General features: G+C 46.4%; 1 protein-coding gene across 6 annotated transcripts in view; it reads right to left on the minus strand.

Annotated features, from left to right (window-relative positions):
- Window positions 1-24,253, minus strand: part of TEX14 (testis expressed 14, intercellular bridge forming factor) — a 311,576-nt gene that overhangs the window by 49,534 nt on the left and 237,789 nt on the right. For 5 of the 6 annotated variants that reach the window (XM_033922951.1, XM_033922948.1, XM_033922947.1 and 2 more), the window contains one exon: window positions 4,584-4,777. The exons of the other annotated variant lie outside the window; for it this stretch is intronic. In XM_033922951.1, the coding sequence (XP_033778842.1) occupies window positions 4,584-4,777 (194 nt within the window). The remainder of the gene's footprint in view (window positions 1-4,583; window positions 4,778-24,253) is intronic. 6 annotated transcript variants of the gene reach the window in all.

Raw genomic sequence — 24,253 nt, forward strand, 5'->3', positions numbered from 1 at the left:
GAAATCCTCAGCTGACAGCTTGGGGTCCTCATTAACTGAGTATTTCTATTTTATATTTACATTAGAGGCTCTGGTAGAAACCCGTTTACAAAGTATGTATTCTTCCCAATTAATATTTCCAAATTAATAAAGTGTCTTTGCTTATTTGTAAATGGGTCTCTACCAGAGCCTTTAGTTCAGTAGCATAATTAAATGAAATAATTATTTCTGAAGTTTATAGGGATGGAGGGGATTCCTTGCTGGGACGGGTGGGGACGGAAGGATTCCTCACGGGGACAGTTGGGATTTTGGTGGGGACTGGTGGGATTTCTATCCTCGCGCAACTCTCTAGTGTATAGGTAGCCATTGATATTCAACCGCTAACTATATATGGATAAATTTAGGACTCCTTCTTGCCATCATTTATTTATTTATTTATCCAACATGCTAAACCACTTATAACCAAGATCTATCAGACTGTCCTAAATGTATTTGTACAGTATATCTATCCAGATAAAGGGCTGAATAACATTAGCTACCTGTACAGCAGCGGCACTCACTAGTTGTATACATATGTTCAGTGCTGCCACTTCTACAGACAAGGAAAGATTAGGTACCTTGATAATTTTCTTTCTAGTAAATAGGCACATCATTCTTGAACTCTTGGGTAGTCAATCCCTTTCCATGAGATTCTGTGTAGAGAACCACATTAGCATTTTCTTTACTCCACCTCCCAACACTCTGTTCATATCAATGCAGATGGTCAGCCCTAGAGAGGAAACTTAAAGAGGGAGGGGTACAGGGATACTCCAAGAGAAACAAATCTGTTCTGCTCATATCACATAACACATAATATTATAACACATAACAACCATTGAAACATATAAATATTTTAGCATATAACGAGGTGGAACAAACTAGCCAGCTACCTGAGTGCAACCTGCACTAACAGTCTTAGAGTTCTGAAGGATACCCCCTGAAAGTAATGAAATAGTTGTGTCATCCTCTATCTTTGTCCTTACTGGATAAAGGAAAGAAATAAGAAAACTAGACTTCCCAGCTTGTCCGATGCAGTGGGCAGGCTAATTAACATCTGACAGGGCGTGCTTCAGGATCGATGTACCTATTTACTAGAAAGAAGATTATTGAAGTAAGTACCTAATCTTCCCTTCTAGTGCAATAGGCACATTGTTCCTGTAAAATTTCATGAAAGTATGGAGGGAGGGAGGACCATGTGCCGTTCTGCAAATCTCTTTAGGGGAAAACTACTGTAGCCTCTGTCCAGGAGGATGCTACTCCCCTAGTGGAATGTCTTTAAGGATATGGGGGAGGGGGGTTGCTCTCCTCTCCCAATATAGGTTGTCAAAATGAGCATACAAATCTACCTTGATATGGTCACTTCGGATGTTGGTTGACCCTTATGGGAAACATATGCCAGCACAAAGAGATGAACTGATAGTCAAAACTCATTCGTCACTTCCAGATAACGAAGCAGCATTCTGCAAACATCCAGTAATTTCAGGACTTTGTACCCCTTCTTGGAACCAAAGGGCATGAAGGCAGTCAGTCATACTTTCTGGTTGACATGAAAATTGGAAACCATTTTTGACAAGTATGAAAGTACAGTATGCAGTATCACTCCAGATTTTGATATTCTGAGAAAAGGTTTTCTGCATGAGATGGCTTGCAGTTTTGACATCCGCCGAGCTGAAGTGACTGCCACTAAAAATGCTGTTTTAACCGTGAGGTCCAACAATGATGCCTGCTCCAGAAGCTCATATAGAGTTCTAGAGAGCACCCGTAGGACAAGATTAAGACTCCGCAATGGAAAGGGGTGGTGTAATAGAAGACGCAGGCACAAAGACCCTTCAGAAATCTGGCCACATCTGGATGTAAAGCCAAGGACTTCTTGTTCACTTGAGGTATGAAACATGAAAGACCCACCACCAGATATTTTTCAGGTCCCGCCTGCAGGAATGTTAGGACCAAAGAAATCGGAGCTGAAATTGGGTCCTCATTCTTCTGTGCGCACCAGACCTGGAAACACTTCCAGGCTTTCACATAGGTGGCTAGTGCTGTCTGCTTCTTGGATTGTAGGAGGCTGGCTATCATCATGTCAGAATAGCCTTTGCATGCTAAAGCTGCACACTCAAGAGCTATGCCATAAGACCAAAGCACTCTGGGTCATCCAGGGTGAATAGGCCCCTGTGTGAGTAACCCCTGATAGCACAGTAGTGTGAGACTCTGGTCCCTCTGAAAATGGATGAGATCTACATACCACAGATACCTTGGCCAATCTGGTGCAACCAGAACTATCAGCCCTGAGTACAACATTATTCTTTGCAGGACCCTGCTTATCATGGGCCATGGAAGGAAAACATACAGAAGCCCTGCCTTGGGCCATGGTTGCACCAAGGTGCTGCTTCCTGGCTCATATCTGCAACTGAAAAACGCACTGCTTTCTTGTTGGTCGCCAACACCATCAAATCGAACATTGGCTGCCCACCAATGACTCACAATGCTGTTGAATGCCTCTGGAGAGTGTGTCCATTTTCTGGGATCTAGGGTCTTCTGGCTGAGAAAATTCGCTTGCACATTGTCTACTCCTGCTACATGTGCTGCCAAGTTAGTATGTGGATCTCTGCCCACCAAAACATTTGAGCTTCCAGACAGAGCAGCACTCTTGGTGCCTCCCTGCCAAATGACATAAGCTACTACCATTGCATTACTGAGAAAACTCACACAGCTTTGTTTCTCAATGCACTTTCAAATGCCTGCAGCCCTAGGCGGATGGTTCTCAGTTTAACCATTTGATTGACCACTTCTGGGAGGGTGACTAGCATTCCTGAACCAGACATCCTTTGCAATGCGCTACCCAACCATAGAGGCTAGCATATGTAGTTAGAATCATCCCTAATGAGATGCAGAGTGGAACTCCTCGGGCCAGGGACTGAGGCTCCAGCTACCAGTTCAAAGTGAGTTGTGTCTCTGCTGTCCAAAGTATATGCATGTTTAATGCATGTCTTTGCGGGCACCAGCAGGATAGAAGCTTATCCTGGAGAGAATGCAGGTATGCCCTTGTCCAGAGAACTTCATCTGAAGTCACTATCATCGACCCCAGCAACTGCAGGTAATGCCAAGCTGTTAAGAGGACAGTCTGTCCCAAAATTCTCTGATCTTCCATGTGAGTTATGTTCTGCAGTCTTCTGGCAGACAAATTTGTTCTCTTTTGTGTTGAACAAAATCCCCAGATACTTCAGGAATTGTGTCGGCTTCAAGTGGCTTTTCCAAAAGTTGAAGACTCAGACGCGAAAGAGTGGAAAAGTCAAAAAGAGACTGGTGAACTCGAAGTGTTTCACAATTATCCTTTATTTCTTCAATACAACATAGACCAACTCGACATGTACATGTTTCGGCCAAAATGGCCTGCCTCAGGAGTCTCACAGGTCTGTGTAAAGGTCAAACAAAGCGCATCCAATGACCAATTCAACCTCACATAAATCACGCTGTGAAAAAATGCCACCATTTGCAAACTGCATACACTGCACTAGAACGGCTCTGAATATACTTTAGTATATAGTACTTAAATGCTATGGCCAGCAAGGTTTAAACCTGACTTATTAAAATACTTCATATACCATACTATCATGGAAGCCCAAACCCAAACATTAGAAAAGATCTGCCAACATAGTTAAATAACGAGGTTAAAGAGACTATATTTCTTTAAAATATTGGAGATTCAAACAATTTGAAAGAAGAAGCCTGTAAGGAAGTTAGCAGGATGTTGGATGACAAAGCATAAAATTAGAAAAACTAAAGAATTCTATACTTTGATCTTTAGCAAGAAGAATCTTTAGCAAGCAGGATTCCCAGTGTGAAAAATTCTTAGATGAAATAAAGTAATGAAGAAATAAAGCAAACCATGGCGAACCTAGAAATGACTGCACTGATAGACAATCAGAAAAAAAAAAGGTTTTCATGCAAAGCCCTACAGGGAGCCATGCTCTTCGTGATCTGCTCCTGGAACCTTGCAGTTCTGAGCCTTTCTTCTTCTATGTATATCATTATTTAAAGACAGCTGAACACTTAACCTGATAATGGTTTCAACAAGCTGGAATTATAGCTCCACCATTCAAAGAGCTTTTCAAAAAAGCTTCCTGAATTCAATCCATTCCTTCAGCCTGACAGTTCAAGGTGAAGTGTTTTTTTTGGAAGATTGGTTGTTAATGTTTCCAATTCTGTTTGGATGCTGCTGGATATTATAAAGCAACATAGATTCTCATGTGCTTTTATAAAACAGGCTTCCAGATTCAGTATTAATAGCACAGAAATGTCAATGCACAAATTTACACCTCTGGAGAAGATGTAAATATACATATATATTAGAAGTTTGCCTCTGCTCCAACAAAATAATGCCTCTGGCAAGATTATGCACAGATCATGTAAAAGTATGCACAATCTTTCTATGTGCATACCTTTTGCACATGTGTGCAGTCAAACATTTAATAAAAAAAACTATTTTTTTGCATGTAAAACAGGCTTTATACATGGAAGAAGCTTTATATAGTTCATACCAGACAGAGTGGATCAAACTATTAACTTACAGTTTCCCAGCCTGGAGATGAATGACTTTCAGGTAGAACACAGCTACTTTTCTCACAGGCTGTAGCAAAGGTGCTTGACATTGTAAGGGAAGATGCTCGACTATCCCAGCAGGAGGTATCCATAGTTCTAGACTCAAGAGTGGGTGTTTTGATACTGTTTTTGCAAAGATTATTGTCGAGAACCTCCTTCCCTTCTGCAAATTAACAATATGAATGCCTGAAATTAAAACCTACAAAATGCTTTCTTTGCCTTCCATTCTTCTGGAAGAAAACCGATTATTTAGCCAACCAGGTGTGGTCATTAACTTGTGCATACAGATAGAGAGCAGTTGTTTCCAAACTTATCCTGAGGGACCCCACATCAGTTAGGATTTTAGGATATACTTCATGAATATTTATGAGATTTATTTGCATGCACTTCCCCCACCAAATGCAAATTTGTCTCATGATTACCCCAAAACAGAATTGCCTGGTAGATCTCCCTGAACAGGTTTGGGAAGCGCTATTATAATCAATTTTCAAATAATGCTCAGCACTTTACTTAGGTTTCTGTTTAGCAGTCTATTTTAGTGCCTACTACTGGAAAAATTAATTCTAAGTACTTAACTAAATTTAGGAAGTGAGAGAAAACAGCCACCAAAATTTAGGGCTCCTTTTACGAAGGCACGTTAGCGGCTTTAGCGCGCGCGACTTTTCATCACGCGCTAACCCCTGCGCTAGCCGAAAAACTACCGCCTACTCAAGAGGAGGTGGTAGTGGCTAGCGCGGCAGGCGGTTTAGCGTACGGTATTACACGTGTTAAACCGCTAACGCGCCTTCGTAAAAGGAGCCCTTAGTGGCTTAGTCCTGGCTGTTTTTCAAAATTTGGTTATCTGAGTCCTTTGAAAATTGAACTCCATGCTTTTGCTTCTTAGGCACTAGCAACATCAAAAAAATGGCAAATACTTCTGTATTTTCACTATGTAAACAATTAGGTTATAGGATTATTTGCCTTGTCTTTTCTGATTTAAAAGATTAATGGATGAAATATAGGGAAGGCTGAGCTCACAGGCATCCGTATAAGGCAGTAACTCTCAACCCAGTGCTCAGGACATATCCAGCCAGTCAGGGTTTCCAGAACTCCACAATGAATATGCATGAGATAATGATGCAAATAATGGAAAAAGTACATGCTAATCTATCTCATGCATATTCATTGTTGATATTTTGAAAACCCACTGGCTTGATGTACGCCAAGTCTTGTCCAGCACCTGCTTCTTTGTTACTCAACAGCAGACTAGTCAGTCTCTCATCATGGGGCTACAGCCCTAATCTGCCTAAATTTGTCACACCAATATTATGTATTTAAATTATTAACTTGATCTGAATTCTTCAGCTGGAATCTTTTTTTCATTATAATAAAGTAGCCCCAGCCCCCAATATCTAATCTTCCTTGCACTAGATTTTAAACCACAGTTAACATAATCCCCCCACCTTTTACAAAACCACAAAAGTAGTTTTTAGCGTAAGCCGGCGTGCTGAATTCTTTGTGCTGCTCCCAACATTCAAAGAGTTTCTATGAGCATCAGGAGCAGCACAGAGCATTCAGCGCATCGGCTTGCAATAAAAACTGCTTCCGCAGTTTTGTAAAAAGGGGGGGGGGTATAAAGCAATGTTACTTACCGTAACAGTTGTTATCCAGGGACAGCAGGCAGCTATTCTCACTAGTGGGTGATGTCATTCGACAGAGCCCCGATACGGACGTCTCACAAGCATGTCTTGCTTGAAGAAACTCAGAAGTTTTGAGATGCCCGCACCGCGCATGCGCCAGTGCCTTCCCGCCCGATGGTCCGGGCGTGTCTCCTCAGTTCAGGTAGCTAGCAGAGAAGCCAACCCAGGGGAGGTGGGTGGGACGTGAGAATAGCTGCCTGCTGTCCCTGGATAACAACTGTTACGGTAAGTAACATTGCTTTATCCCAGGACAAGAAGGCAGGTATTCTCACTAGTGGGTGACCTCCAAGCTAACCTCAATGGGATGGTGGGAGAGTTGGCAACTTAGGAGAATAAATTTTTTAACACTGTTTGGCCAAACTGTCCATCCCTTCTGGAGAAAGTATCCAGACAATAATGAGAGGTGAATGTATGAACCGAGGACCAAGTGGCAGCCTTACAAATCTCCTCAATCGGTGTCGATCTGAGGAAGGCTACAGAGGCCGCCATTGCTCTGACCTTATGGGCTGTGACCTTACAGGGAAGGGGTAATCCAGCCTGGGCATAGCAGAAAGAGATACAAGCCGCCATCCAGTTGGAAATGGTGCGCTTCGATACAGGTCGTCCCAACCTGTTTGGATCAAAGGAGACGAAAAGTTGAGGTGCAGTTCTGTGTGGCTTGGTGCGATCCAGGTAGAAAGCCAAAGCACGCTTACAGTCCAGAGTATGAAGAGCTGATTCTCCAGGATGAGAATGAGGCTTTGGAAAAAACACTGGAAGTACAATGGATTGGTTGAGATGAAATTCAGAGACCACCTTAGGCAGGAATTTGGAATGAGTGCGGAGGACAACCTTGTCATGATGGAAGACTGTGAAAGGTGGATCCGCCACTAAGGCCTGAAGCTCACTGACCCTGCGAGCAGACGTGAGGGCCACTAGAAAAACTACTTTCCAAGTGAGAAACTTTAGAGGAGCCTTGTTGAGAGGCTCAAAAGGAGGTTTCATAAGCTGGGAAAGGACAACATTGAGATCCCAAACCACTGGAGGAGGTTTGAGAGGAGGATTGACATGGAAAAGTCCTTTCATAAACCTGGAAACCACAGGATGAGCAGAGAGAGGTTTCCCTTGTAGAGGCTGATGGAAAGCCGCAATAGCACTCAGGTGGACTCATATAGATGTAGACTTGAGACCAGACTGAGACAGGTGTAGAAGATAGTCCAATACAGAGGATAGGGAGGCTCGCTGAGGCACCTTAGAATTGGAAACACACCAGGAAGAAAATCTAGTCCATTTTTGGGAGTAGCATTGTCGAGTAGCAGGCTTCCTGGAAGCCTCCAAGACATCCCTCACCGCCTGGGAAAACTGGTGAGGAGTTACGTCGAGAGGAACCAAGCTGTCAGGTGCAGAGACTGCAGGTTGGGATGAAGTAGAGATCCCTGATGCTGAGTAAGCAGTGAAGGAAACACTGGAAGAAGGAAGGGCTCCCTACTGCTGAGTTGAAGTAGAAGGGAGAACCAAGGTTGTCTGGGCCACCAAGGAGCTATCAGAATCATGGTGGCATGGTCGGACTTCAGCTTGACCAGAGTCTTTTGAATGAGAGGAAATGGAGGAAACGCATACAGAAAGCGATTCCCCCAATCCAGCAGAAAAGCATCTGCCTCGAGGCGATGAGGAGTGTAGATCTTGGAGCAAAACTGAGGCAGTTTGAAGTTGTGGGGAGCCGCAAAGAGGTCTATCTGAGGCATCCCCCACTGTGCAAAGATCCGATGAAGGGGCTCGGAATGGAGTGTCCATTCGTGAGGCTGGAGGAGACGACTTAAGTTGTCCGCCAAGACATTGTCCTTCCCCTGAATGTAGACAGCTTTGAAGAAGGCGTTGTGGCGAACCGCCCAATCCCAGACTCTGAGAGCTTCCTGGCAGAGGGAGGCCGAGCCCGTGCCCCCCTGCTTGTTGAAATAATACATGGCGACCTGATTGTCTGTGCGAATGAGGACCACCATGTCGTGAAGCAAATGTTGAAAAGCCTGAAGAGCATTGAAGATGGCTCTGAGCTCCAGAAGATTGATTTGATGGAGTCGGTCCGCACCGGTCCAGAATCCCTGAGTGCGAAGACCATCCAGATGAGCTCCCCAGGCACAGGTCGATGAATCGGTTGTGAGAACCTTCTGGTGGGGAGGAGTGTGAAACAGCAAACCTTTGGATAGATTCGAAGAGGTCATCCACCAAAGTAGAGACTGCCAAAGAGCAGGAGTGACTATGATGTGTCGAGTCAACGGGTCTGACACCTGAGTCCATTGAGACGCCAGGGTCCACTGAGGAATTCTGAGATGGAGTCTGGCAAAAGGTGTCACATGAACTGTAGAGGCCATGTGGCCCAGGAGGACCATCATGTGTCTCGCTGAGATGGACTGGCAAGAAGACACAGACTGGCAGAGATGAAGAAGAGCATCCATGCGCTGAGGAGGAAGGAATGCTCTGAGTCGAATGGTGTCCAGGACCGCCCCGATGAACGGGAGAGACTGGGTAGGCTGCAGATGAGATTTGGGGAAGTTGATCTCGAAGCCCAAACTCTGCAGGAAGTAAATAGTGGCCAGGGTCGCCGAGATGACCTCTGGAGCCGAGGGGGCCTTGATGAGCCAGTCGTCGAGGTAGGGAAATACCTGAAGACCCCTGGTCCGAAGTGCAGCGGCCACCACCACCACACACTTCGTAAAGACTCTGGGAGACGAGGACAGGCCGAACGGAAGCACTCGGTACTGCGGTACTGCAGATGTAGATGTCCCACCCGAAATCTGAGGAACTTGCGAGAGGCCGGATGAATGGGAATGTGAGTGTAGGCCTCCTTGAGATCTAGAGAGCATAACCAGTCGTTCTGCTCGATGAGGGGATAGAGAGAAGCTAGGGTCAGCATGCGAAATCTCTCTTTGACCAAGAACTTGTTGAGGACCCTGAGGTCCAGAATGGGTCGCAGGTCGCCCGTCTTCTTCGGGACAAGGAAGTACCGGGAGTAAAACCCCCGGTTGTGCTGGTCCATAGGGACCGGCTCGACGGCACGAAGCCGGAGCAAGGCTTGAGCTTCCTGAAGAAGAAGGGCGGTCTGAGTCAAGTTTGAAGGATATTCTCTTGGAGGGTGGTCCGGGGGGACTCGATGGAATTGCAGAGAGTACCCTTCCTTGATGATGGAAAGGACCCAGAGGTCGGTGGTAATAGCCCTCCATCCATGGAAAAAATGATGGAGGCGACCCAATGGGGAAAACAGGGGATGGCAGAACAAGGTTGGTTATGCTCCCTAAGAGAGAGTCAAAAAGGCTGAGTAGCCTTAGGGACATTAGACGGTTGAGGCTTCTGCGGAGCCTTTTGTGGAGGCTGACGTTTTGAAGGCTGCCTGGCAGCTGGAGCTTGCCTCGGAGTGTAACGCCTCTGATAGATCAAGGGCGGTCTGGCAGGTTGAGACTGTTGAGGCTTAGGCTTAGGCCGAAGAATAGACTGAAAAGACTTCTCATGGTCAGAGAGCTTCTTCGTCACAGTCTCGATAGACTCGTCAAATAAATCTGCTCCCGCACAAGGAACATTGGCCAGCCTGTCCTGGAGGTTCGGGTCCATGTCAATAGTGCGAAGCCAGGCCAGACGACGCATGGCCACGGAGCAGGCAGCAGCTCGAGCCGAGAGCTCGAAGGCGTCATAGGAGGCCTGCATCAGTTGAAGGCGCAGCTGGGACAGCAAAGCAACAACTTCTTCAAATTCAAAGCGAGCCTGAGATTCAATGTAAGGAGTGAACTTTCGAAGCACAGGCAGGAAGAACTCCAAATAAGAAGCAAAATGGAACGTATAATTAACAACTCTGGAAGCCATCATCGAGTTCTGGTATATCCGCCTGCCAAACTTGTCCATGGTCCTGCCCTCGCGCCACGGAGGCACCGAGGCGTACACCTGGGACGGATGAGACCGCTTGAGGGACGATTCGACCAGCAGGGATTGGTGGGAAAGTTGAGGGCCCTCGAACCCCTTGTGATGGACCGTGTGGTATCGGGCATCTAACTTGCCGGGGACCGCAGGAATGGAGTATGGGGTCTCAAAACATCTCATAAACGTTTGGTCGAGAAGTTTGTGGAGAGGTAGGCGAAGAGACTCCGCAGGAGGATGTGGCAAATGCATGGTGTTGAGGTATTCCTTGGAGTACCACGAACCGGTGTCCAAAGTAATGTCCAGGTTATCCGCCATTTGTCGGAGGAAGGAGGAAAAGGACAATTGGTCCGCCAGCACCGGCCTCCGAGAAGGACTGGACGAAGTCAAGGCCTCGGGATCCAAAGAGACCTGGGAGCGACAAGGAGAATAAGAAGTGGATGGTTCCTCATACTCCGGTCCCTGTGGAGGAGACATGTCTGATGAAGAGTACCCCAAACGTGGCTGCTTCTTCTGCGGGGAAACCTCTGAGTGCCTCGAGGAGTGCCTCGAGGAATGCCTGGAACGATGCCCCTCCCGGTGTCTGGAGGGGAATCTAGAATGACAATGCTTAGCATGGTCCCCCGACGCCTCCAGTGAGCAGATGGGACTCGAGGCCTTGGAGCGAAGAGGTGGGAGATTCGACGCCTCTCGAGACGCAGCCCAGGCCTGATAGGGAGTGCGGAAGAACTCTTCCTGCGATTTGCGATGCCCAGGGCTTCGATTACCCGAACAGGTATGCCAGGCCTCTTCGAACGGTGGCGTGATGGGCTCTAAAGGGGGCATATCACTGAAGGAGGCCCGCCTCGAGGGACCGGCCGCCATACGTCGCTCCTCCTCGCCAAGCAGCGAGGTCGACCAGCGAGGAGGAGGAGGAGGGGGCTGTCCGCCCCCCCGGGATCGGAGCCGGGAGGTCACCCTGGATGGTGGCAATCAACCTGGGTCCCATGGTTTGCATGAGCTCGACAAATTGAGCTTCCAAAAGGGACCGCAACGAAGCCGATATGGAGGGATCCGCACCGAAAGGGGGTCCTCCAGCACGGTCTTCGCGCTCCTTCGTGGCCGAGTGCTTTTGCTTCGAAGCTTTCGGCACCTTGATAACCACTGGTGGAATTGTAGAAGGCGATACCTGAGCCTGAGAGACGGAAGGCACCGGCGCCGAAGACGGGACAAACGTAACCGGGACAAACGAAGCCGGTTTCAGGAGACCCGGAGCAGCAGGAGCGGCGGCGGGCTTCGCATGGGAGGGTGAAGCACCAGCCGAGGTCGAAGCTGAAGGTTCTTGCACAGCTTCCATCTTGAACATCGACTCCCACAAAAAACAGCGACGCTTAAACGCCCTCGCTGTGAGTGTGGAACAAGGCCGGCATGATTTCGGGAAATGTTCCGGACCAAGACACTGCAGGCAGCGTCGATGCGGGTCCGTCAGCGAAATCGCGCGCTGGCACTTGCTACACTTTTTAAAACCGGTGATTGGCCGGGACATAGACCGAAAAAGCTCCGCCGCGAGATCGAAGGAGCGGGGCCTGAGCCACGCGGCCGACCCGGCCGAGTCGCCGGAAGAAATTTTTTTTTTTTTTTTTTTAAATGAAATTAAAGAAATAAACACACGAAAAGAGTAAAAGAAACTCAAAACCGTGGCTATGGAAGGCAAAAGAACGGGAGTTCAATTAGCGCAGGAACGAAGAAAGACTTCTCAGCTCCGCGGAAAGAAAAGAACTGAGGAGACACGCCCGGACCATCGGGCGGGAAGGCACTGGCGCATGCGCGGTGCGGGCATCTCAAAACTTCTGAGTTTCTTCAAGCAAGACATGCTTGTGAGACGTCCGTATCGGGGCTCTGTCAGATGACATCACCTACTAGTGAGAATACCTGCCTGCTTGTCCTGGGATAATAAACCATTTTGTTTTGTTACCGTAAACAGGCAAAACTTCTGAGAAAGCCAGAGACGATGCAGAGAAATAGTTGATCTGTTCTCTTCATAGATCAGAAGAAAATATATAATATCACTCCTTACATTCTTGACTTCTCTCTTGTGGCCTGCTCCTATACACCTATGACATGCACTAATTTGTCTCTCCAAACAGCAGCACTAACAGCTTGGTTCTGTCATGGAGTCCCCAAAGTTCAAGACCTATATTTCAATACTTGGCACAACTGCACACGGTTTGGCCCTGATTTTCAAAGTCACAATATCATCCAGGTTCCAAGATAAACTTGGCGTACCTTAAACTTCTGCTTCTGGCAAATAAAGGGTAGCTGTGGTGTTTCACCTCTTGCCTGGTCTCTCATCAGGTACTGCAGGCAACAAGAACATGCAGAGAGGATTCCTTCACTCGGAGCCTCTTTGATCTGTTCTGATGGCTTTTAACTCCCTGCTCTCCCCTTGATCCCTACCTTCCTGGCCAAATAGGCTATCACACCTATTCTTAAAGTGGACCTGCTTTAACCCCTCTTTTACAAAGCCCAAGAAAACTCGATCTTATGCCCCTCTCGAATAATGTCCAGAACCCAACGGTTCCCATTCCCTTCAGAAAGCTTACAGCCACCCTCCAATATGTCATCCTGGCATTATTGCTGCTTCTTGAAGGCCAAGCCACCATGGTTGCTGGTGCCTGTAACCGCCAAATCTCTATCTGGACCCCTGCAAAGTCCTCTTAAGAAGGATAACCGGAGGGAAATTGGATGGATCTCCTGGAGGCATGAAAATTGTCTCTACCACCCCTGGCAGGACAAAGGCTTCTGCTGTCCGGGAGGGATCTGGAGCAGCAATCTGCCAAACTGGCCATGAGGTCATCCAGTCCTTTGCCAAAAAGCTTAAAGGGTAACCTGGTGAGAGTGGTCTTGGAGGCAGAGTTACCCACCCATTGCCTGATCCAGAGTATTTGGTGGGCAGAAATGGAGTAAGCCAAAACCTTACTCAGGACTTTTATGATGTCATAAAGAGAATCGGTCACATAATCCACTCCCTCCTGAAACATGTGGGGACACGCGTCCCCAAGCTCTGAGAAGCTGGACCACAGTCTGGTATGACAAGCTCTTGCCACGAAGGAGACAGCTGATGCAGCTTTGATACCCAAAGCCAGTTTCAAACTGTCTTTTAAGATCACATCCACCTTATGATCCTGTGCGTCCTTAAGCATCACTCAGCCCTCACTAGGAAGGGAGATGCACTTAGTCACTTGCGGATTACACTTTCAACTGCACAAAAAACTGTTGGAAATCTGGAGTCATAGGATAGAGCCTAGACATAGCCTTGGCCACCTTCAGAGAGCCTTCAGGCAACTCCCATTGGTCAGTGACTAAGGAAGTGAAGTCCGGATGAGCAAGAAAAATATGTCTGTGCATTAGTGCCACTCATAACGGAGCACTATGAGGTGGAAGCTGCTGGGCCTCGAGCTTCAATGCAGAGAGAATGGCTGAAATCACATGTGAAACAGAAGGGATTTGAAAAGGTGACATACTGAGGGATCATAGAAACATAGAAAGATGACGTCAGAAAAGGGCTATAGCCCATCAAGTCTGCCCACTCTACTGTCCCACCCCATTAAGTCAGAGTGCTGCTCGACCCACGTAGAGATCCCACGTGGATGTCCCATTTATTCTTAAAGTCGAGCACGCTAGTGGCCTTGATCACCTGCACCGGTAGTTTGTACCAGTGATCCACCACCCTTTCTGTAAAGAAATACTTCCTGGTGTCACCACCAAATCTCCCTCCTCTGAGTTTGAGCGGGTGCCCCCTTGTGACTGAAGGTCCCTTAGGAAAGAATATGTCGTTTTCCACCTCGACACGACCTGTGACGTACTTAAATGTCTCAATCATGTCACCCCTCTCCCTGCGCTCCTCTAGAGAGTAGAGCTGCAACTTGTCCAGTCTTTCCTCGTATGAGAGACCCTTGAGTCCGGAGACCATCCTAGTGGCCATTCGCTGGACTGACTCAACTCGAAGTACATCTTTACGGTAATGTGGCCTCCAGAATTGCACACAGTACTCCAGATGAGGTCTCACCATGGTTCTGTACAGTGGCATTATGATTTCAGGTTTACGGCTGACGAAGCTTCTATTGATACATCCCATCATCCGCCTTGCCTTGGATGAGGCCTTCTCTACTTGTTTGGCAGCCTTCATGTCTGCACTGATGATTACTCCCAAGTCCCGTTCTTCTGAGGTCGTAGCTAGTGTTTCTCCATTCAAGGTGGATTTCTGCTGCCGAGATGCATCACCTTACACTTCTTTGCGTTGAAGCCCAGCTGCCATGTTGAGGACCAGTTTTCCAACTTGATCAGATCCTGTGTCATACCATCCGTGAGATCGCTTTCACCTACTATATTACACAGTTTGGCGGCGGCGGCAAACAGCACTACTTTTCCCTGAAGCCCTTGGGTCAAGTCCCTTATGAATATGTTAAAAAGGGATGGTCCCAGGACTGAGCCCTGCGGCACTCCGCTAGTCACCTCCGATGTCTTAGAGAGGGTGCCATTGACCACCACCCTCTGAAGTCTTCCACTCAACCAATCATTGACCCATGCCATTAGTTTCTCACCTAACCCCATCGATTTCATCTTGTTTAATAGTCTACGGTGTGGGACACTGTCAAACGCTTTACTGAAATCCAAGTACACTATGTCCAGAGACTCTCCCGAGTCCAGCTTTCCTGTCACCCAGTCAAAGAAGCTGATAAGATTGGATTGGCATGACCTGCCCCTAGTGAATCCATGTTGACAGGGATCCCTCAGATTCCCCTCATCCAATATCGTGTCTAATTTCCCTTTAAGTAGAGTTTCCATGAGTTTACACACTATTGATGTGAGACTTACTGGTCTGTAATTCGCAGCCTCCGCTCTGCAACCCTTTTTGTGCAGAGGAACAACATTGGCAGTTTTCCAGTCCAGGGGGACTCTCCCCGTACTTAGGGAGAGATTGAAGAGCATGGCTAACCGAGATCTGTAGCCAATCCTGCCACCTGACTTCCGGACTCCAAAAGGGATTCTAAATCATCGACAGATGCAGGAAAGCATAAGGCATGGAACAAAACTTTCAATCGTCCCAGTTCTGCTCCGAAGGGTCACTAACACTGAGAGCCAGTGTGGTATGAGGTGTAGATATCTGCTTGGGAAAAGGATCCCCATGAGGCAGAGCTGGTGTGCCCGTAGGCCTGTTAAATAGGGCCTGTTAAATAAGCTTTCTATAAGACTGACAAAGTCAGAAAAGCTTGTACCAGAGGCCCCGAAGACCCCTATAAGACTCCAGACTGGGGAATCGGGATCTCCTCCACCACCACGCGCTTGCGTTTCACCCCCTCATTGCTCGCGGTCTCTGAGCATAATCCCCTCACCGCAGACCATGCATACCAGGCTTTTTGAGGTTCTAACGCTCTGGAGGATTGATTAGAGGCTGAGCCCAAAGATCTTGCCCCTTCCTCCCATACCTTGTGGCACATGGAACACTGCTGTTCCTCAGCCAGTATATCTGCACAAAAATACAGGAATTAGGGCTAGTCTGACCTGGGGTATCATTACAGATGATTCCTAGGCAAAATGAGAGATTTGGGGGCAGAAAATAGAACTTAGAAAAAAAATAAATTGCTAAAAATCCAAGACGGCCACCAGAAAATTTGTGCCAAAAATGGTTTGTTAAAGCCAAACCAAAAAATAAAAAAATAGCAATTTAGGGGTTTTGGAGGTGGGGGAACCTAACCCTAGAAACACTCAAAACTGGATTTTTAGCAAACACCCCCCCCCTAATTTTTCCCATAAGGAATAATGGGAGTATTCACTTTGACTTCTGGTGACTGTCAGCTTAAATCAGTCTGCCTGCAGGGAAAGGATTTCTGTCGCAGAGGTAGTTCAGCACAAGTTCATCGATGGAGATCTGGCTGCTGACTGGGCAGACCTCATTCACGAATTCCCACATCTAAAGACCTCACAATTTGCTGGGTGGGGATGGGGGGAGGGAGGGGGAATCTTCGTAGCCGGCTCCATGATACCAAGAGGATTGTTAGATTAAGTCAGCAGGCGAGCAGCACCCAGGGGAACGGACACCGAGCTCCTGAAGGGACACAAGCAAGCTGGCTCCACAGGTACTCAATGAGATTGGTCTGGGAAAAGCAGTCCACCCACACCGGACTGCGTCCTTTCCCCGGCAGAGTAAGCCCAAAAAGGGGACCTCTGAGCAGTGGCGTACCTAGGGTATGTGGAACCCTGGGCCCATCATTTTTTGACACCCCCCCCATGTAAAAAAATATTTTTTGTAATGACCATGAAACGGAATAAATGGTCAGAATAGAAACAGGCAGTGAAAATTTTCTTATATTCCAAACATAACATAACATAAATTATGTCTGAATTGTCATGACATCAGAAGTACATATGGAGTAGTTGCAGGTGATGCTTGGGACAGTTCTGATTGTGTTAGTTCGGTTTTATGTGTTTTTTGAATAGAAGGGTTTTTATTTCTTTTTGAAGGTTTTGCAGTCTGTGGTCGATGTCAATTGGTTGTAGAGTTGGGGGTCGAGTGTTGCAGCTCAAATGGCTAGGAGGTTGTCGAACAGTTTTTTTCTTTTGACGTTTTTGGTTGGAGGGTGTGTGAATGGTGCGTGAGTTCTCCTATGTCTGTTTGAAGTGGATTGAATTATTTAGCTGAAGAAATTAGTTACCCCCTCATCCCACACACATTAATTCTCTTCCATTTTTGTTCCCATTATAAAAAACACTGATAAGTTCCCAGAAAAAAAATACATTAAAATAAGAAGTGAAAACAAAGGCCCCTACAGATGAGAACATAACATAAGAATAGCCTAACTGGGTCAGACCAATGGTCCATCATGCCCAGTAGCCCATTCTCATGGTAGCCAATCCAGGATACTAATACCTGGTCAAAACCCAAAGAGTAGCAACATTCCATGCTACCGATCCAGGGCAAGCAGACACTTCCCCCATGTCTTAATAACAGATTATGGACTTTTCCTCCAGAAATTTGTCCAAATCTTTCTTAAAACCAGCTACACTATCTGCTTTTACCATAACTTCTGGCCACTTCATTTTTAAGTTTAGATCTTTCCTTTCAAACAGAGACCTTGCTAGATGTCAAATACAGCACAAGGTAACTTCACATGGACTTCGCTGTGCAGGAAATGTGAATCTCCTCATACACCCACCATATAGTGCAAAAATGTGCAAAGGTCTGTTTTTTTCTTTCGATCACTACATAGTCTAATGCCACACAAGCAACGCTGTTACAAACATATTCTGTAGGTCAATGCTAAGGATAACAAAGTTTCCTTCCTTGGACCAGAAGGAGATACTGATAAACCACTGGAAGAGATCCCAACACAACACCCAAAGACCCACTCAGTGTGTGAACCAGTTGAGTGGAGTGGACTAACTGGGGGGTGGAAATGGGCCCGGAGTTTGCTCAGCAGAATTTCCCAGACCACTTCTCCTCTCAACACATTGACACGCTGCCACCACCACCACTAGGAACACCTCACTGGGTAGGCCAGCTATGCTATAAACTTTAAAAAACACATTATTATATTTTCTTATAAAGCACATATTTTAACTGAACTCTCTGACATCCTCAGCCTTTCCATTCACAAAAATAGAAGGAAGAAAAGTTCCCATTTCCTGCTGTTTCATGTCCCCGGCCTATACAATATTTTTTTTCTGCAGACCCTTCAAAAGTCTGACCAAATCCTCGTTTCACTTGCATTATAAAGTACTGAGGATGCCATCTCTCCCCAATCCCAGGTCCTAAAGTCTAAGACAGTAGCGCAAACTAATGCTGCCAGATTCAGGAAAAAAAATTTTGATTCGATTCAGCCTATTGAATTGGTTTTTCAATTCGATTTTCCTGACCAGTTGGGTGATTTTTTTCAAAACTCCTGGTGGGTTTTATAGCTTTTTCACCCCCTTTGGCTTCTCCTAACCACACTGGCGCTGTGGTGTAAATAAAATAAAGAAACAAAAAGGACTTTTCCTCTCTCTGTTAAATCCTAGCTCACGTTTGCAGTCCAACACCAGCTCTGTCAGGATACACATTTCAAATCTGACATATTATAATCACAAAACAGAAAATAAAATTAATTTTTCTACCTTTTGTTGTCTGGTTATATTTCAAATCTTGTTGGTCCAAGGCTCTGGTTTTCTTCTGATAACTTGCTTGCCAGGGTCTCCTTCTTTCTTCTTTCTGCGTGCTAACCATCCATCTGCCAACTCTGTCCTCCCTTTCCATTTCCCTTCCCTCCCCAGGAAGTCTGGTATCTTTCCTTTTTTTCATCTCCCTCTTCTTAACTACCCTTTTCTTAACTACCCTTTCATCCGGCATCTCTCCCTCCTTCCCCACCACTCCAGAGTCCACCATCTCTCCCTTTCTTTTCCCAATTACCCTCCTATCCAGTATCTCTATCCCTCCTCCACACCATCCCTTGTGTCCAATTTCTCTCCCTTTCAGTTCCTTACCTCCATAAATCCCATGGTCCATCATCTCTCTCCCTCTCCTCTATTTTCAGACCCATTATTTCTTCCTCCCCCCCCAAGTTTGGCATATGCACGTCTCTTTGAACACCCCCTTCCCTCCGTGTACATCTAAACCAGGGACCCCCAAAGGCCTGTCCCCCCTTAAAGGTCTGCCTGTCCCCCCTTGAAGGCCTGCACCCCCCTTGAAGGCCTGTCCCTCCCCCTTGTAGGCCTGTCCCCCCCTTGAAGGCCTGCCTGCTTTTCCCCCCCATTGAAGGCCTGTCCCCCCCCTTGAAGGTCTGCACTCCCCCCCCGAAGGCCTGCACCCCCCTGAAGGCCTGTCCCACCCCCTTGTAGGCCTGTCCCCCCCTTGTAGGCCTGTCCCCCCCCTTGAAGGCCTGCCTGCCTGTCCCCCCCTTGAAGGCCTGTCCCCCCCCTTGAAGGCCTGCACCCCCTTGAAGGTCTGCACCCCCCCGAAGTCCTGCACCCCTCCCCGAAGGCCTGCACCCCCCCTGAAGGCCTGCACCCCCCCGAAGGCCTGTCCCCCCCCCTTGAAGGCCTGTCCCACCCCCTTGTAGGCCTGTCTGCCTGTCCCCCCTTGAAGGCCTGTCCCCCCCCTGAAGGCCTGTCCTCCCCTTGAAGGCATGCACCCCCTTGAAGGTCTGCACCCCCCTGAAGTCCTGCACCCCCCCGAAGGCCTGCACCCCCCCTGAAGGCCTGTCCCCCCCTTGAAGGCTTGTCCCACCCCCTTGTAGGCCTGTCCCACCCCCTTGTAGACCTGTCCCCCCCTTGAAGGCCTGCCTTCCCCCCCCTTGAAGGCCTGACTGCCCCCCCTTGAAGGCCTGTCCCTCTCCCTTGAAGGTCTGCACACACCCCCGAAGGCCTGTCCTCCCCCTTGAAGGCCTGCCTCCCTCCTTGAAGGCCTGCCTGCCCCCCCCTTGATGGCCTGTCCCCCCTTGAAGGCCTGCCTGCTTGCCTGTCACCCCCCTCCCCCTTGAAAGCCTGCCTGCCTGCCCGCCCGCCCCACCCCGAAGGACCGCTCACCCCCCTGGCCTCCCCGCACCACCTAAGAAGCAGCACTACCTATGCTCCCAGCCTTGCCGTTCAGTCCCCCCCACCACCCCCGAAGGACCGCTCGCCCCACTGACCTTCCTGCACCACCTATGAAGCAGCCGCAGCAGGATCGCGACGTCAGCTATCCCTGCGCTGCTTAGGCGCTGCTTCCTGCGCCGCGGTCCCGCCCCTCCTCTGACGTCAGAGGAGGGGCGGGACCGCAGCGCAGGAAGCAGCGCCCAAGCAGCTCAGGGATCGCTGATGTCGCAATCCTGCTGCGGGCTGCTTCACAGGTGGTGCAGGAAGGTCAGTGGGGCGAGCGGTCCTTCGGGGGTGGTGGGGGGGGGACTGAACGGCAAGGTCGGGAGCACCCCCTCAGGGCTGGCACCCGGGGCGGACCGCTCCTCCCGCCCCCCCTTGGTACGCCACTGCCTCTGAGCACCAAAGCCATGCAGAAAAAAATTTGAAGACTGATGGTAAAAACTCCTGAGAATAACAAAAAGAAGAAGAGCAGATCTGAGCATACCTTCTGAGTTTGCTTGCAGAAGGAAAAACGGAAGTGGGAGCTGTTCTCCACTGAAGAAGGGGAGGAGTTCAGAGATTTAAAGTGATATCCCTCTGCAGATTCACAACTAGTAGGAAGCTACAGCTAACATACGGAATCTCATGTCTTCACTAAAGAAAATGGACTTGGGAAAATCCACTGCTTATTCCTAGGATAACAGTCCAAAGCAAACCAACTATCTTGCCATGTAAAACTCCAAATGCAAAGAACTCTAAATGAAACCCAAAAAGATGGCTACCGAACCCACTCATTCAGCTAAAGCCATCCAGTCACTCATTTCATTCAAACCTCTAAGTTGCATGCTATTTAATTCATGCATCCAGCGTAGTTCTTTTAGGTTTAACATACGTTCATAGTTACCTCCCTCCCACCCAATCTTTATTATGTCAATGACCCTCCATCTCAAATCTTTAAGAGAATGTTTCAATAATTGTCAATGGCGAACTAATGGAGCCGTTTCCTTATGTGTATGTACATGAGACTTATGTTCTGTAAGTCTCACTTTAATAGACCGCATCGTCCGCCCCACATAAAGTTTGGGGCAGGGGCATTTTATGACATAGATCACTTTGGACGAGTTACAATCAGTAATTTCCTTGGCCACATATTTTTTGCCAGTTTCAGGATGAGTCCAGCTATCACCCACTTTGGCATATTGGCACCATTGACAAGCCCCACACATATTAAGCGATCCAGATTCCCTAAGTTCTTGTTTGTTATTAAATAGGGAATTTAAGCATTCACCTATATTTCTCGATCGCTTATAAGCAAAAATGGGGACCTCACCAATAGAATCATCTATTAATTGCACAATATGCCAGTGTTTATGTATGATGTGCCCTATTTTAGTAGCAAGAAGAGAGTACTGTTGGACGAATGTAAAAGTATGTTTTGTCGCTGGTTTTTGTTGATATTGTAAAAGCAGAGGTCGCTGAGCGTATTTTGCTCTTAGATATGCCTGATGTACCACCATTTTTGGATATCCCCTCAGTTGAAATCGCTTTTTCATTTCCCTGGCCTGCTTCCTAAATTCTTCCAGAGAATGACATATTCTTCGCAATCTCAAAAATTGACTGATAGGCAAGCTAGCTTTCAGTTTATAATGATAATAATAATAATAATTTATTTCTTATATACCGCTATACCGTGAAGTTCGAAGCGGTTTACATTAAAGATTCATTTTGTCAGTACATGGGATACAAGTGGGTTACAGTAAAGATATATTTTGTCAGTACATGGGATACAAGTGGGTTACAATACAAGTGGTTTACTATCAAGGTGCATTTTGTCAGTGTAAAGGGATACAGGTGGATTACCATAAATATACATTTACATGGGTTACAATAGAGATACGTTTTGTCAGTACATGGGGTGCAGGTGGGTTACAATAAAGATACATTATGTCAGTACATGAGATTCAAGGTGGAAAGTATAATTAGTTTCGGGCCTTGGAATTAGGGGGCGAGGTGGAAGGGTCATGGCGAGGAAGAGTTGGGTATAGGAATTTAGAATTTGTTAAACAGTCGAGTTTTCAGGGATTTTCTAAAGTCTGCGTATGTAGTCAAGCCATGTGTTCAGCCTAGCTGCCTGGAATGATAACATTCTATCTAGAAACTTTTTGTATTGGTAAGATTTCAAGGAGGGGTAATTAAATAGGTTTGTTCTGCGAGTGCTCTTGTTGGACTCGTTGGGGGAGAACTGGGAGATTAGGTAAGCTGGAAGAATCCCAAAGACAGCTTTGTAGCAAAAACAAGCAAACTTGAAGAGGACTCTGGATTCTGCGGGTAACCAGTGGAGTTTCTGATAATAAGGGGAAATGTGTTCCCATTTTTTTAAACCGTGGATTAGTCGGATCGCGGTGTTCTGAATTAATCTCAGCTTGTTGAGGTTCTTTTTATAAGCTCCTAGGTATATGATGTTACAGTAATCTAGGGTGCTTAAGATGGATGATTGTACTAGTAAACGGAAGGACTTTTCATCAAAAATTTTTTTAATAGTGCGAAGTTTCCAGAGGACCGAAATACATTTTTTAAACAGTAGGTTTGTGTGATTTTCCAGGGTTAGGTGTTTGTCAAGTGTTACCCCCAGAATCTTTATGGTTTGGTAATTTTGTATTCTCAGCTCTGTAGATGAATTGAATTTTCTTTTATCTTTTCGTTGGGTGATGCCAGGAAGAATTTGGTTTTTTCTGTGTTGAGTTTCAGTTTGAAGGCCATCATCCAGTGCTCTATTTGATTTAGGATGTTGGTTAATGAGTTGGAGAATTGTGACGTTAGGGCGGTTAGCGGAATCACTACAGTAATGTCATCTGCGTAGATGTAGAAGGTGAGCCCTAGGCTTTGTAGCAGGTTTCCTAATGAACTGAGATAGATATTAAAGAGTGTTGGGGATAGGGGGGAACCCTGAGGTAATCCGCAGTTGTTATTCCAGCTATGGGAAAGTTTGTCAAGGATGGAAGCTATGATATCTTAACAAGCTAATACGGTCAGTAGGTTTTCGATAGATGATCGTGATTAAATGACTATGATGTTTCATTATTTTAATATCCAAAAAAGATGTTTCATATTGCTCAATTGTGGCGGTAAACTGAATATGATCATTAACCTGATTTAACCATACTATAAATTCCACTAAAGATTCTTTGGTGGATGTCCAGATGCAGAAAATGTCATCCAGATATCTCTTCCAAGAAATTTTTTTGGGTTCCATTTAGGGTTTTTGCTTTTGCTCTCTAGTGATTGGGGGTTGTTCCAAGAAGCATGACACTTTAGGAAGAATGCTGCTGATTGGTGTGTGTCTTTTGACGTCATGGGGGTGGGATATAAATAGCTTGCAAGGAATGCCGCAGCCATATTTGAATGTTAGAATGGCCGCAGAATGGAATGGTGTAAGCCAACAGGTTGGTGTGTTTGGTTTTTATTGAATGGTATAGTATTGTAAGTACACTGTAAGGTAATCTGTGTGTTTTTTGGTGTAGTTGCAGCACTAGCCCCGTCCTGAAGAAGGCGAAACGCGTTGGTGGGGAACAGTGCGGCCACACAGTTGATATATATAAGATAAGTGCATTATCCATTAGTGAATTTTTGAAAATGGAATGATTTAATAATAAGATGAAGTTTTTATAAGCAAAAGAGATGAAGAAATATTTATAAAATTAATATGTTTAAAGAAAATTTTCATGATATGTTACAAGTTGAACTATAAAATATAAAAAGAAAAAAATAAAAAAATATTAGGTTTGATATACACAGGGTGAACTCAGTGAGGAGTGCTGCTACGCTGATATCTTTCAGAGTAGCGTTCTGAGATATCCCCAGTGTCTATATATCAAAGTTTAGTTCTTTGCATTTGAAGTTATACATGGCAAGATAGCTGGTTTGCTTTGGACTGTTATTTAATTCTTGCCACAAAGCCATTGATTTCTACTTACTGTTCCTAGGATAAGCAGCATAAAATCTATTTGATTCTTTGGGATCTTGCCAGGTACCTGGGTTGGCCACTGTTGGAAAACAGGATACTGGGCTTGATGGACCTTCAGGCTATCCCAGTATGGCAAACCTTAAGTTCTGTAGGCTTCTACCTTAGCCCTTTTAATATGCTATTTTCTCTGCCCTTACCCAATTACACCTTCTCCTAATGCAGCTAATGTAGAACTTTAGGAATATATTTTACTGCACCAATTTTCAGACAACCTTTTTATCCATGTAAGACTTATGAAAATTGTACACTCCATTTATTACTGAGATATAACTTACAGTATATGTTGTTCAATCAATTTGATATATTGCTTAAACTGTATTTTTCAACACCTACAATCATCAGATATTAGTGTGGCAAGCGATTTGGTTCAAAAGTATTACATTTTATACATAGTCAAATTCTACAGGATTCATGCTAACCACAAGACGGTTACTAAAGCTGACAGCTTCTAGAAAGTGTTGGTGCTACTGTCAAAGCAGCTGAA

Source organism: Geotrypetes seraphini, chromosome 15, assembly GCF_902459505.1.
Source record: "Geotrypetes seraphini chromosome 15, aGeoSer1.1, whole genome shotgun sequence".
In the NCBI taxonomy this organism is placed as follows: domain Eukaryota; kingdom Metazoa; phylum Chordata; class Amphibia; order Gymnophiona; family Dermophiidae; genus Geotrypetes; species Geotrypetes seraphini.